At 43.2% G+C, this 15,699-nt stretch overlaps 1 protein-coding gene across 1 annotated transcript in view; it reads right to left on the bottom strand.

The window, feature by feature from the left end:
- The window catches only part of LOC122542653 (sorbitol dehydrogenase-like), a 72,833-nt gene extending 58,513 nt beyond the window's left edge, over positions 1-14,320 (bottom strand). Inside the window, exons 1-4 of the mRNA XM_043680645.1 lie at positions 14,129-14,320; positions 12,149-12,182; positions 7,719-7,883; positions 2,315-2,474 (exon numbers count right to left, since the gene is read on the bottom strand). Of these exons, the coding sequence (XP_043536580.1) occupies positions 2,315-2,474; positions 7,719-7,883; positions 12,149-12,182; positions 14,129-14,179 (410 nt within the window). The 5' untranslated portion in view covers positions 14,180-14,320. The remainder of the gene's footprint in view (positions 1-2,314; positions 2,475-7,718; positions 7,884-12,148; positions 12,183-14,128) is intronic.
- Positions 14,321-15,699: the final 1,379 nt, after the last annotated feature.

The raw sequence follows: 15,699 nt of genomic DNA, 5'->3' as shown, positions 1-15,699 counted from the left end.
AGATAGAAATGGAGAGGTCTAGCAAGGGGAGGGAGGAGTGTTAGTAAAGTGGATGAACTGTTCAACCTCCTCGTGGGAGCATGAGGTAGCGCCGATACAGTCATTGATGTAGCGGAGGAAAAGATGGGGGATGGTGCCAGTGTAGCTGCGGAAGATGGACTGTTCCACATATCCGACGAAGAGGCAGGCATAGCTGGGGCCCATGCGGGTGCCCATGGCTACTCCTTCATGCCATAGCTGGGGCCTATGCGGGTGCCCATGGCTACTCCTTTGGGGCATAGCTGGGGCCCATGTGGGTGCCCATGGCTACTCATTTGGGACATAGCTGGGGCCCATGCGGGTGCCCATGGCACCTTCCACCCCGACCTCAAATTTACCTGGACCGTCTCAGACTCCTGCCTCCCCTTCCTAGATGTCTCCATTTCTACCTCGGGCGACCGACTCAACACGGACGTTTACTATAAACCATTCCCAACGCCCCTCCCCTAAGTCCTTCCTCCCTACCTTTATCTCAGCCTGCTTGGCACACCTTCCTCATTCCTGAAGAAGGGCTTATGCCCGAAACGTCAATTCTCCTGCTCCGTGGATGCTACCTGACCTGCTGCGCTTATCCAGCAACACATTTTTGAACTCAGAAAGGGGCCAAGATGGACCATCTACTTGGGACTTATTGCTGAAGATGGATGCAAAGACTTCAGCCTTGTCTTTGACATGCTGGGCTCCACTATCATTGAGGATGGAAGTCATGATTTGGAGATGCCGGTGTTGGACTGGGGTGTACAAAGATAAAAAATCACACAACACCAGGTTATAGTCCAATAGGTTTAATTGTAAGCACTAGCTTTTGGAGCGACGCTCCTTCATCAGGTGGTTGTGGACACAATCTGTTGAATTATAACCGAGTGTTATGTGATTTTTAACATTAAGGATGGAGATATTTACAGAGCTTCCACCAGCTGTTAGTTTTAAATTGTCCATAATGTACGACTGAAAGTGGCAGGATTGAAGAGTTTAGACCTGATCCATTGGTTGTGGGATTGCTTAGCTCTGTTTCACTTGCTTCTTCTGCGGTTTGGCACTGATGTAATCCTGCATTGTTGCTTCACTACATGGACACCTCATTTTTTTTAAGAATGCCTGGAGTTGCTCCTGACATGCCCTTCTGTGCTCTTTATTGAACCAGTTGATCCCCTGGCTTGATGCTAGAGTGAGGAATAAGCCGAACCATGAGTTTCAGATTGTAGTTGAGCACAGTTCTATGGCTGATAATGTCCTTGTTCTGGATTGATGGACCTGTTTGAAGGGGGGCTAAAGTGAGGACTGCAGATGCTGAAGATTAACAGTCAAGATTAGAGTGGTACTGGAAAAGCACAGCAGCGTTTTGGGCAGGAGCCCTTCATCAGGAATCGTGGGCTTCACCAGGAATGATTCTTGATGAAGGGCTCCTGCCCGAAACAATTTTCCTGCTCCTTGGATGCTGCCTGACCTGCTATGCTTTTCCAGCACCACTCTAATCTGGACCTGTTTGAAGTCTACTCCATCTAGCATGGTGACAGGGCCACACACATAATGGAAAGTATCCTCAATTTGAAGAGCAGGTTTCACCTCCACAAGGGCTGTGCAGTTGTCACTCTTAGTGATACTGTCATGGACAGACAAACCTGCAGTCTGCAGATTGCTGGAGATGAGGTCAAGAGCATTTTTCCTCACCACTTGCCTCAGAACCTGTCCAGCAGCTGTGTCCTTCCAGACTCAACCAGATCAGTCAGCAGGGATGCTGCCCAGTCAGTCAATCTGGATGATGGACATTGAAGTCATCCACCCAGAGTAAACTCTGTGCCCTTGCCACCCTCATTGTTCCCTCCTAGTGAAGTTCAACATAGAGGAAAACTACTTCAGCAGCTGGGGAGGGTGGCATTTGAGGAGAGTAAGGAGCAAATAGGAAAGAGGCTTCACTGCTCGTGTTTAACCTGACGCTATGACATTTCATGGAATCCAGAGACAAAGTCAAGGCCACCCAGGGTAACCTCTTCCCAACTACACCCTATCACCAGAGATGCTACCTTCCTGCAGGTGGGACAAGACTAATGATAAGGGAGTAGCAACAACCACACATGTGCGGCATTGGCCAGGAATCAACCATTCTACAACATCTGTTTCCTTCAGCACCTACTAGCCTGGTTTATCAGAGTGCACTTCAGTCCAGCTGCCCCTGTCGGTATCCCTGTGCTAAAATACTCAGGCTGCACTAAAGAGGAATTTAAATAACTTTCAGTAACAACAATATCATTAATACAGTCGGTGACGGACTAACTTGTAACAGTAGTTGGCTTTGTGGACATAATATCGGCACATAGTTCCATCATCAGGAGGAAAGCCAGCCATGAAGCATGTTGGGGACAGGTTGTAGCGCCCAATTCTAACATATTCATCATTCTCCCTGGGGACGATGGGTTCAATAACAACCTTGTCACCTGCAGCAAAGGATAAACATGGATACTTAGTGCACAATGAACAGTGAAGATCTGTGTACTGTCAATAACAAATGCAACAAATTAGATGAATCAGAGATCATACTTTGGGGGGAAAACCCATTAGAGGATCTATGTACCATTCGGCTGCTAAAGTTAATGGGAATTAATTTTAGTCTAACCACGTTCAAATGTAAAATAGGTTAGGAAAGATTAGCAACAGTGTATGCCACCTCACCAGTTTGCATGTACATGGATTAGATTAATATCCTCTCTGTCAACACTCTACACATGCCTAGAGGTATGAGAGGCACAAGGAAGCCAGAAGCTAACCTGAGGCCAGAGCTGATGAAGGAGTGGCGCTCAGAAAGCTAGTGCTTCCAAATAAACCTGTTGGACTATAACCTGGTGTTGTGTGATTTTTAACTGAAGCCAGAGGCTATAGTTTAAGGTGCACCAGTCTGTGTCAAGTATTTCTGATCTGAAGACTCTCCCATTCCTATCACCTGCTGTAGGTGTATTGGAAGGATTTACAAGCTGATTATCAAATTGTGTAGTGGCATTATTACTTGCTTCTTCCATGGACATCAAGTCGAGAAAGGGGCCGTGAACCTGGACAGGCAGGGATATTGTCGCCTGTGCCACAAGACATTGATTTTAATTAACATTACCCTCTCATATAAATCAAGTACCTTTCAACAATTGTATCAATGGTCGATGGAGTACTGTGGTTGGATAAGTTCATTTTCTTAAAATATGTCCAATGTGCTGAGAATACAACAAAACCCTCCCTTTTCCATTTCCACTGCCAAGGTTAGTATCAAACCCTCTCACTGCAGGTCAATGCCAAGTTGGCTGCTCCTTTTACTGTCCATTTGTCATGGCCCTCCCAAGAGCGCTCACTATTACGTTAGCATATTATTCCATTTCCTACAATCATCTTTGAAAATAATGGGAGTGAGTTGATTAAACCATCTATAATTTATCCCAATGAGCTGCTTGGACCCATCATTGAGTCATGGAGATACACGGTACAAAAACAGAGCCTTCTGTCCAACTTATCCATGCAGACCAGATATCCTAAATTAATATAGTCCCATTTATTTGCACTTGGCCCTACCCCTCTAAATCCTTCCATCCAGATGTCTTTTAAATGTTGAAATTGTACCAGCCTCCACTACTTCCTCGGGCAGCTCATTCCAAATACTCGCCACCCTCTGCGTGAAAAGTTGCCCCTTAGGTCCCTTTTAAATTTTCCCCCTCTCACTATAGATCTATGCCCTCAAGTTCTGGACTTCCCCACCCCTTGTCTATTTACCCTATCCGTGCCCCTCATGATTTTATAAACCTCTATAAGGTCACCCTTCACCCTCTGACGCTCCAGGGAAAACAGCCCCAGCCTATTCAGCCTCTCCCAATAGCTGAAATCCTCCAACCCAAATCTTTCAGATTGCTTCTTGAACAGAATTTCCTTCAGAAAAATCCTATGAATACACCCCTGTATCTAAAGCTTCTTCTAGATACAGCTTGTCAGCAGCAAAGATGCCTTCAACCACCTGTTTTTACTGTCCACGCTTCCCAGACCAATGCACAGCATTAATTATTGACTCCCATTAAAAGTATGATGAACTTTGCCATGTTAGAATAGCCACCTGAAAGACTGGTATATACACTATTACTAAAAAAAGGACGTGTATAGAATGCTGGACCAGATCCAACACTGGAAACATAGGTATGCGTTTTTCAGAATTTCATTTGGCGAATGTTTTATTTGCTCTCCACACCTATGCTTCCATTCATGTTTCGGACGGCTGCATGGATCTCTAAGATCTCTGAATGGCTGGCTGATAATCAAATCTGCCAGGCTGCTTTCTGCCATCTGACCGGGGAACACATAACCTACTCACAGGGAATACTGCTTCAGACTTCCTCAATAAAAGCAGTCAGCTCCACTATGTTATACCTGGAGTCAAGCCTAGTCTGACTACACCACCAGTTTAACTGGCATAACTTGTCGGTTTCCTCTCTCGATGCAAAATCATTTTTCTGTGAGAACCTGTTTCAATGAACTGGGACGTGAATAACACTTTCCGTGTAGCCATGATGTGGAGGCACCGGAGTTGGATGCGGGTGGACAAAGACAGAAGTCACATGACACTCAGTTATATTCCAACAGGTTTATTTGAAGTCACAAGCTTTCAGAGCACTGCTCCTTTGTCGGGTGAAGTCTAACCCTCCATCTTCACCTGACGAGGGAGCAGTGCTCCGAAAGCTTGTGACTTCAAATAAACCTGTTGGACTATAACCTGGTGTTGTGTGACTTCTGAAACTTTCCAAGGAGGACTGTTGATCAAAATTCACGACTAATGTTTACTATCTAACCTTTTGCATTTAAATTCCCTTTCGTCTATCATACATTGTCAAATTCTTTAGCATCTTACCATAGAAAATCTTTGACGTGCATTATAAAGATGCTTGTCAGTTTCTCTCTATATACTAGTAGAACATTATTGCAACTATTTTAAGCTCAATGTAACTTTCTTTCAGCAAGTGTTTAGTGATTGTAGGGGATGGTGAGGGGGTTACTAACTGAGAAATACCATACCATGCTGCATCATTCAACCCATAAACACCTTTGTTCATTTCTATTTTCCATAGCTTCCCTTCTATATCACTCATTTCTTTAGGTGTTTCAGAAATATTTCCCCTTGAAATCTTTCACCCTGCAAAAATAGACATCAGAACATTTCCACGTTTCCTGCAGTGTAATACTACTCTAACAGCCTGATCTCCAAGTTTCTCTTCAAATCCCTGAGCCATTGTATGTCCCATTTTTCTTGTGTATATCCATTTGAATGATAAGGCTGCTCATCCCCTTTCTACTATACCAAACTATTTCCTGCTTACTCTTTATCCGCCATTCTTTATCAACATAACCTAGAGTTGGTTTGTAACCTGAAAACTCCCAGTCATAAGGGATTCTACTTACTGTGGCATTCCCAGCCAGTTCCATAGTCCTTGTTCCTATAAAACTGTCACATCTACTCATCTTCCTATTTGGTTCTTGGATTACTACTATAAAATCTCCCCCTCCTAGGATTATAATTCCTTGTGCACGCTTGCAATCTCTTCCTTCATCCATATTCAAGGAACCTGGTCCACTTCCAAAACCTGCACTGCATTCCCTGGCCTTCCTCAGCTTTCTTTCATTTTTCCAATCGATGGATCTTACCTCCTGACTCTCATCTTTCACATTTAGTCAATAATTGTATTTGCTGATGTCATTTCCTGCTCTCCCTGTAATGGTGGCATTCCTCTATTCTCAGACCCCCTGTTGGCACCTGATACTTTAGAGGTCGTTCTGCTATAATGCAGTTTCGTTAATGCAAATTCATTAGGTTTCGTTAACACAAAGTGACAAACTGGGGACACTGTTTCTAAAGCGCAAACTTTTAAAATGCATGTTGGCTGTAACGTGATTACATCACCAATATTTTAAGTGCTGTTTCTAAAGCGCAATTGTTCTACAATGCGGGGTTGCACTATACTATCTATACTGCCAATTTTCAGTAGTTGCCTACTTAGATAATAGCCTTATCCCTGTATCTCTGTATCATGCTGTCTGCATTCAGTCATTTTGCATCAGTGATAGTCTGGTCCTCACAATTGTCCAGCAGATGCTATATGAAGTTCATGGTGCCTCATCACTTGTTTCTGTAAGTGTGCAAGCAGTTTCAAGGTCATACCTTATTTTTACTTTAAGTAATAAGGATGTAACCCACTTCCCTAGCTCTACACCATTTTTCTATTGATCAGAAGGTTTAGCATCATAGAACATCGGTGAGAAATTGCATCTTGATACTTTCAGCCATTCTTCTCAAAACTAACTCAAATTACAAGCTTCTATCTGAAAAGAACTTTTAGTTTCCAATCTCCACCTTTAGGCAACCATCTCTGCTTCATTGTCAATTTGGATCTAAGCCAGCAATGAAATACAAACCAAGTACATTGTGCATAGAGATTAATAACTAATCAGTCTTACGGCTCCTTCTACACACCAGTCCCACCTTTTAATCAATCTGTTCAGGAGTGTTATGACACATCTTGAGAGGAGGCAGGACTTGAACCAAGGCTTCCTGTCTCAGAAGTAGGAACACTACTACCACACCATGAGAATCACTACCCCCTTCCCATCTACCCAGTCAATGGTGATTTCTCAACCTGTTTAAAGACGTTATTTGATAATGCTGGAGCAGATGGGATTGGAACCTAGCTCTCCTGGCTGAGAGGTATGTACCCATTACCGCTGTATCCATGTACCCACAACAAGCACTCATTACTTAAACACAGTTTATTTTCCCCATCACCAGATCACCTGTGGTATTTTTCTTTCATCTATTACCTTTAATGCAGTCAATGAATTAATCTAAGAATCCCAATCATCTGCTTAACTGCTTCCTATATGAAGCACTGCCCAAAAACTGTTTCAAGATCCGATTTCCATGGTGATCAAGGTGGGTTTTAAGGACCTCAGAGGTAAAACCATCACGTCCCAACATAATGCACCATCCGATTCCCTGCAAAAATATTACAGTTATAACCATATTGTTCCTTCACTGTCACTGGATCAAAATCCGAGAACTCCCCACCTAGCAGCACTGTGTGTAACTGCACCACAAAGACTGCAGTAATTCAAGGTGACAGATCACCTTTCTCAGGGGTAATTGGAGATGGGCCTAGCCAGTGTCGATGACCCCATGAATAAATGCAATGCAACGCCTGCACCCACAAGATAACCTTGTCACTATGGATGTAGCAATTTATTTGGATTCAAGGATGAAGAAAAGCTTCACCCTCAACCTTGAGAAAATTGTTTTGGACCCAAATTATATTTACTACTCCAACATAGCCCTTCAAAACCAGACTTAGCAAACAGTCTCAGATAAGCTAACCCTGTGGCCTTGGAAACTAGTCCCTTCACCTTTAGGGAACCAATCCCTTGAACCTTGTGAACCAGTTGCTTGACCCTTACATACCAGTCTATGACAACGAAGCTTGGGATCCTTAGCAACCAGCTCTGGGGTCCTTAGCAACAAGTCCTTTGACCTTTAGCAACCAGTACCTTTGCCCTAGGCCTTCAGCAACAAGTTCCCTGGACAAACAGTTCCCAAGCTCTTTATTATTTTGATTGCTCAAGACAAATTGCAAATGGGAAAAGCTCAACATAAGGACTGTATTTCGACCTACCTGCTTTGAGATGGTTCACGCCACAGGACACTTTACACACAGTCCCTGCTGCTTCATGCCCAAGAACAAGGGGTTTCTTGACGACCCAATCCCCAAACTTTCCTTCACACCAGAAATGGATATCTGAACTACAGATCCCAACAAAACCCATCTTCACAAGGACATCTGAAATGAACAGCACAGCAATAAGATAGGGTTTTGTGCTTACATTGTGGAATGAAAGTAAAAATGTTAAAATCTTGTAAAGATTGGAACAACACACAATTTTGCTTAACTTGATATAGAAACAATATAATCTGTATAAAATATTAATTAATTAATTAATTCATCTGCCAATCAAGATTTGGGGGTCTGGGTAGTGGCAGAGGTCTCATTGTGGAATCAGTGCCTGATTGAGAACACTCTTCAGGCAGGTGCCAGGGGTCAAGGTGTGAGGTGTAACTCACCTCCCGATCCTCCCAAATCCTTTGCTCGATGAAGCTGCCAGGTTATCCTGACACACAGCACTCCAGGGTTAAAGGTGAAAAACCGCAAGAAGACTTGGACCTGGCAACGATTCTATCTAGAGTTCCAACCCCACTCCTTGGAGCGGGTTAATCTCCTGCGCATCATCCAGTCTCAGTTAAAGCCAGAATTAGATGTGTCAACAACGGGTCTGGGTGGGGAAACAGAATTGTTCAGGTCTTAAACCCCACCCTGCCCAAACCTGTCTGTTTTTTGGTGACATTAAATGTTTGTACAACCAGCTTGGTTATATTTGACTTCAACATACTAATCAAATTCAGATAACAAGAGGAAGCAAGGTATTAAGTACTGGAGCTAGCCAATGGATATAGTTACCATCCTAGAGTCTCACACATTTGGATTATTTTGTCTCTGGTTCAGAAAGCCCTACAACACGGAAACAGGCCCTTCGGTCCAACTCATCCATGCTAACCAGGTTTCTCAACTTAATCTAGTCCCACTTGCCTGTGTTTGGCCCATATCCCTCTAAACATTTTTTATTTGTGTGTCTGTCCAAATGTTTCTTTAAACGTTCTAACTTTAACTTGGAGAGAGGATCATTTCAAAGGAGTAGTCCAGAGTTCAACTGGCAACTTGAAGGATATTTTGTTTTGAAAAATTAATGTCATTTTATTCAGGAAACATGTGTTCAGCCCAGGCACTGCATTGCAGTGCGACATGCATCAAAATATCAAAATGTACACTCAGAAAGCAGGTTGAAAATTTGCAATCACATATTGACAAAAGTAAACAAAGAAATTCTACAGGGAAGTGATCCAGAGATATTAAAGGAAGGGTAATGCTGAATTAATTGTTTTTTATTCTTATATGGGATGTGGGCATTGGTGGCAAGACCGGCATTTAGGTCATAGAGATGTACAACACGGAAACAGACCCTTCGGTCCAACCCGTCCATGCCAACCAAGTATCCCAACCCAATCTAGTCCCATCTGTCAGCACCCAGTCCATTTCCCTCCAAACCTTTCTTATTCATATAACCATCCAGATGCCTTTTAATCACTGTAACTGTGCAGATTCACTGCTGTGACAGGCAGCAGTGTTGGTTTCTTTCTCTGATCATATGGTCTCTGCCTTTGTCTATCTCCCTCCTTTTTAAAGTGCTGTTGTTTTTATCTTTTTGCCCCTCAATATTCCAAAACAGTACAACAGCTTATAAAACAGTAATTGCTACTCCTGGAATTTGAGGAAATTGTTACCCATCACTGGCAGCCCTTGAACTGAACCAAAAACAGAGAGCGCTGGAGAACCTCAGCAGGTCTGGCAGCATGTGTGGAGAGAGAAACAGAGTTAATATTTTGAGATGTCTTCTGAAGAAGGGGCATTGGACTCGAAACACTGACTCTGCTTTCTCTCTAGAGATGCTGCTAGACGTGCTGAGTTTCTCCAGCAATTCCTGTTTTTCACTTCAGGTCTTCAGCGCCTACAGTTCTTTGTTTTGTTTTAGTCCTTAAACTGATTGGCTCTCTCGGCTATTTCAGGCCTATTCCTGCTTCTAATTTGAATGCTTCTACAATGGTTGATGAGTTTAGAGACACCGTAATCCATGAAAAGACAGTTAAAATGTATACGTTAATATCGCTGTTAAAAATTACACAAAACCAGGTTATAGTCCAACAGGTTTAATTGGAAGCGCGCTAGCTTTCGGAGCGCTGCTCCTTCACCAGGTGATAATGGACTCCACAACCTGAAGGAGCGGTGCTCTGAAAGCTAGCGCGCTTCCAATTAAACCTGTTGGACTATAACCTGGTGTTGTGTGATTTTTAACTTTGTACACCCCAGTCCAACACCGGCATCTCCAAATCATTAATATCTCCGATACTTGCTGAAATGGATAAAATGCTAGGTGGACTGAAAGAAAAGGTTATTTAAATGCACATAACTAACATGAAGAAGGAAAGGGCATGAAGACAGATTTGAAGATTGACTAAATACATCTGTCTGCAAGAAAAACTGCACAGGAATGGAGAATCATCAGCAAATCAGGATGTACATGCTTCAGACATGTCAAAAAATTTTCTATGACGACATAACTTTACAGCACTGGAACTCTGCTTCCTTGATCAGCTTCTTCTGGGGAGCAGTAAGCAGCAAATTTCCAAGCTGTGCAAGGCCTAATTTTCCATTCAAGAAATAAAGTTGTCTTCTTGAGTCATTTCTGCCTCACGGTAGCAATGTCAACTTCAGGATCCACCTCTAATCAGCAGCTATGCTAAAGTTATATTGTGTGAATTAGGAGCTAGGATCTGATTGGCACTGCAGAATAGATTTCTGCAGCTTAAAGCTACTCAATAGAACCCAGGAGTTCATGGAGGATGGCACAGTGGTTAGCACTGCTGTCTCACAGCACCAGGGACCCAGGTTCGATTCCAGCCTCGGGTGATTGTGCAAACTCCACACATTCTCCCCGTGTCTGCGTGGATTTCCTCCCACAATCCAAAGATGTGCAGGTTAGGTGAATTGGCCATGCTAAATGGCTCACAGTGTTCAGGAATGTGTAGGTTGGATGCATTAGTCAGGGGAAATGTAGAGTAATAGGGTAGGGGAATATGTTTGGGTGGGTTACTCTTCAGGGGGTCGGTGTGAACTTGTTGGGCCGAAGGGCTTGTTTCCGTGCTGTAGGGATTCCATGATGAAGGACTCCAGGCAACACTAGAAGATTACCATCTTTATGTTCTTATGACTTCTTAGTGCCATATCATGCTCTAACTGATGTGTGATATGTTACAGTGCTCTACAATTTTATCAGTCTGCAATTTTGCAAAGAACTCTTTCAGCTTTTCACTTTCTACTTTAATATCTGTTTTGGACCAGGCCAGATCCCCTCAAAACATTTCAAGAAAGTAGCCCAGGCCTTAACTTTGCTAGTTGTTTTCAGCAGGTGTAAGGTGGATATTCCAGGAGGGATGCAGCTGGTCAAACCACTTAGTTTTAAACAAAACAATTTATTTGCAAGATTACCAAATGAAACACAACCAAAAGAGAACAGAATACAGAATAACTTAACCCATCCGAAAACTCAACAAATTATCCCACCTTAATGCTCGTGTTCCCAATACTTGCAACGATCCCCATAAACACCCCTTGGCACAAAAGATAAAATCAAACACAGGGTCTTACAGGAGAGAAGTCAAAGAGAGAAAGTACCAGCATGGACCTGCTTCTGGGGATCCAGCAGCTTTTTCCACACTACCGCTAAAAACCAAACCAAACCAGAGTAATGCTGAGCTGGGAGAACTGGCCACTCTCCTTTCATTGTCCAATCATTTTTTTTTAATTAAAAGCCTTCTGCCTGAGCAATATCTGTTAGCTATAATTAGATTGGCCCTGAAACCCCTCAACCACAGACTTTTCAGAGCCTGTGTCTTTTTACAACCTCTCTGAAAAAAAAGCTAAGGACAACATAACCTTGTTAAAGGAGCAGCATCGTCTTATGTCGATGAATCAATACTGAATTCCTACATACACACATTGCAATTTTCATTCTTTCCCAGACTTTCACATATTTCTGTTTTCTGTTTCAAAGTCAAAACAACATGCTTTCCCTTTAGAGCTCGGGTGGCAATCACATTAGAGGACATAGCTGATTGGTGGGTGAAAGGTTTTGGATCTAATACGATCACAACTTCAATGAGCTGTGACTGTAATGGCGGCTGCATGGGGGTGGGGGTTGGTGGGTCACACTGTTAGTGGGGATGATGAGGAATACCCCCATACCTGGTAAACAAATGCAGAATGGAACATTTTTGAAGAAATTTTATAAAAATGGCAAATTTTTGTTGAAACTTTTGCTGGTTGCATGAACAATTCTGGACATTGGGTACTGACTAAGGGGAAGCTCACTGCAATAACAATTTTTGATACGTATAACACTGTTTAAAGACCTTAAGCAGGATAGACAGACTTACCGCCAGGGCAGAGTTCTGGGACTGGACGTTTTTCCTGTGAATGAAGAAAAAAAGCCTTTTAGAAAGAAGTCAGGTTCTCACGAGCTAAGCTATGTATGATCAAATAAGAGGCAATAGTAGGTCTTGATGCTAATTATGTGTGAGCTGGAAATACAGAAGAAGAAAATACAAAGTGGGTGTTGAGCTCTCTCTTTCCAATGGCTCTTTGTATTTCCCTGGTCATAAAGGTAGATGAAGGAGGCCATTTCCATCTTAGCTGATCAAAAATCCTGCAACTCACCTGTCATTTCCTCTATCTGGGTCTACAACATACCTAAATGCTTGCTGTAATCTACTCTATCCCTGAATGAGTTTCCATTTTCTCATGAGTTCCCTACATGAATAGGTTTATCCTGGCACAACTACAAATTTGCATTTTAGCTCAATCCAATGGCAGCTTATTCCATGTCTTCATTAACATTATAAAAAGAAAGGAACATGAAAAATAAGCGCAGAATTACACCATTTGATCTCATGAGTCTGATCCATCATTCAATGAGATCATGGTTACTCGGATTGGCCTCAAATTCACTAACCTGCCTGTCAACTCCACAGTCCTTGACTCCCTTGGAATTCAGAAATCTATCCAGCTCAGCCTCAACATTGAGGTATTGCTCCTAAATACTTGGTCCAAATTATGTTACGTGGGGTATATACAATCTATAGAACAACTCCTCCCTGTTATAGATTGTAAGTTTGCTCGCTGAGCTGGTAGGTTTGTTCTCAAACGTTGAATTCCCATGCGAAGTAACATCAGTGAACCTTCTTTTGCATGGGAATTCCTAGATGTCTGGCATTCAAACCGGAACTCCCATCAATAACCACACCGATTTGAACCCCATTTGTCAACCTCTAAGAAAAAGAACCGGAAATGATATCACCCACTGGAACAGACCAAGACCCATAAATAGAAAGCAGGACAGAACACCTGCGCTTCAATGGAAGCTCACTGATGATGTTACCTGGCATGGTGACAAAACGTCTGAGAACAAACCTAACCAGCTCAGCAAGCAAACTTACGACTTCAACATCAACCTGAGTTAAAAATCTTCTCAAAAGTCGCATGGAGTCAGAGTTGTGCAGGACGGAAACAGACCCTTTGCTCTAACTTGTCCATGCTGATCAGACAGCCTAAATAAGTCTAGTCCTATTTGCCAGCATTTATGTGGCCCCCATTCCTAATAATTGTTCATTACACTTCAGGGCCGGATCATAAATCTGCCAGAAGCCTTACTCGTTGGGCATTTTGCAAAATAGTTTTTGATTTTTTTTTGTGGTGTTATTAGCTATTAGCAAAAAATACAAAAACTATTTTGATTTTATTACTGTCACATGCACTGAGATACAGTAGTGATTTTTTTTGTGCGTGCTACCCATACATATCACACAGTAGACTAAAGCAACACACTGAAGCAAAGTCGCACTGGTTAAAGACCAACAAATACCGAAACAGTGCGGATTGATTTGGTGGGGAGGTGTTTGATTCGGTCCCAGTGAATAAACTGCACCAATTATACGTGAACATAACACGGCAATGGCGACGTTACAGGCATCACTTGGACACGTACCTGCTGACAACAATAGGAAACTTATCCCAGCGATGGCACATCGTGAAACCAACCCAGGAGGGAAACGAATTGATCTTGTTCCCCGCATTTCTCTGCTTAATCCCCCCCCAAACCTTGGAACCTTTAAGTTTTCATTTTAATATTTGGTTATAATTAAGGGGCATTGTCATGACAGAGGCTGAACGCACACTGGTAAAACAACGTTTAGACCAGCTCCTCTATCACCTAAACTTGCTTTGATAGGTTTCATGTGCATTTCTACTTTATACCGTGTCCCCCCGCAGGAAGACGTCCTTCACCCTGATGCCTTCGACCTCCTGCGGGTTCACACATGGTTGATCCATCACAGAAGAAAAACAGAAAGTGTGATTACCAGTTTCAACTCTCCACAGGCTAACACCAAAGCCATGTTGTCCTGCGCCATGTTTAGTCCTGTTAGTGGCTTCCTTCTTCTTTACTGACTGGGATCTTGGGTTGGAAGATGAGTTGAAGGATGTGTGTATCCCTCAAGTTAAGCAAACCTCCCCCTCTGCTTAAATTTCCCCTTTCCCCTGAGCTGGTTCAGATGCCCCACCCTTGCTGCACCAGCGTAACTGTGTAACTTAATTTGTGAACTTTTGCATGAAGTTTAATAAGTCTCTGTCATAGATAACATCCATAGCAACCATTGAGGCGTAGGGGGCGTGTCAACAGTTCCCATGGTGACGTCTATCGGGGGTACGTCAGTCATGACCCCTTAAGGGCCAGGACTGGTCCAATCCTCTGCTCCTCAGCAGCTTTTAAGCCAATCAAAAGCCTGATTTCCCCAATAACGGCCCCACCCACCATTCACTGAGGGGCAACTTGTTTTTGATTGGATATAAGATGAGAGGGTGGCCCACTTGGCCCTTCCAAAACATGTCATTAAACAAGGCTTCACTACCCGCAGCATTTGCAGTTGTATTATAACTGGTAGGGAAAAGGCCATCGGTGTCCACCTGAAGAGTGAGATTTTCCATTCCCCCTTTTACCCATGCTCTCTCTCCTTTGCTGCCAAAGTGCTCCTTGGCTTGAATTTCCTCTTGCCTTTTTGCTGACCATTAACATGCTCAATAGATTGCAGAAACCTGGGCTGACTGTATTCAAATTTTCCCAAGCTTCTATGACCATTCAGTGACACCACTACCCAGTTATATCCCTGTTATAAAGCAACGCTTCCTATCAGATATATCTCAGCCACCAATTCAGAGGTCCAGGAGCATGTTAATTCCATCAGCCTATGCTCAGTTCCACCAACATCTCCACTGGTGGAATTGATGGATGATGGGTGTACATCTAAAGACTTAAATGCATGGGGGCAAACTGCTCACTGGGTCACGGCTTCCTGGTAAGCCACTGGGTAACTCTGCATGCAAGTTGTGAAGTTGGAGGAGATTGACTTTGATAACTGGGGGGGGAGAAAAATCCCTGGAAGGTGTCATTTCTGTAGGCTGTTCCTTCGACAGGGCATTGCAAGTGATGGGAAGGAATGCACAGCTCAACCGGATGAGAAGATTACCCAGCAAAAGTGGAAACCAGCGAATCTCAGGCCACTGCCTTCCTCCTCCGCAGAGACTGACATGCCAGCCAAGGGATCCTGAGGCCCAGCAGGTGATGCCTTGAATACAGAGTTGACCATCAAGGCTCAAACCGTCATCGCACAATACAGGAGGCTGCCTTCACTGGTAGAGCTTCGCGTTCGAGTTGCCCACCATTTCACTTTCTTGGAAGCTTGCTTCAGATTAGCAAGGAACAAAATCATTTTGCTCATGGTTCACAGCAATCATTTGAGTGGTCATTTTAAAGGTACTCTCACCAACGGTCAGAGTTAGAAACATAGCTCTCTTTAAGACACATGCATACTTCCTGTGCAGTCATAACCCTGTATGCCTCACTCTGTCTAAACACCTGACAATCTGTATTCCC

Source organism: Chiloscyllium plagiosum, chromosome 40 (genome assembly GCF_004010195.1).
Source record: "Chiloscyllium plagiosum isolate BGI_BamShark_2017 chromosome 40, ASM401019v2, whole genome shotgun sequence".
Lineage (NCBI taxonomy): Eukaryota > Metazoa > Chordata > Chondrichthyes > Orectolobiformes > Hemiscylliidae > Chiloscyllium > Chiloscyllium plagiosum.
This window is presented reverse-complemented; position numbering and strand designations above follow the sequence as displayed.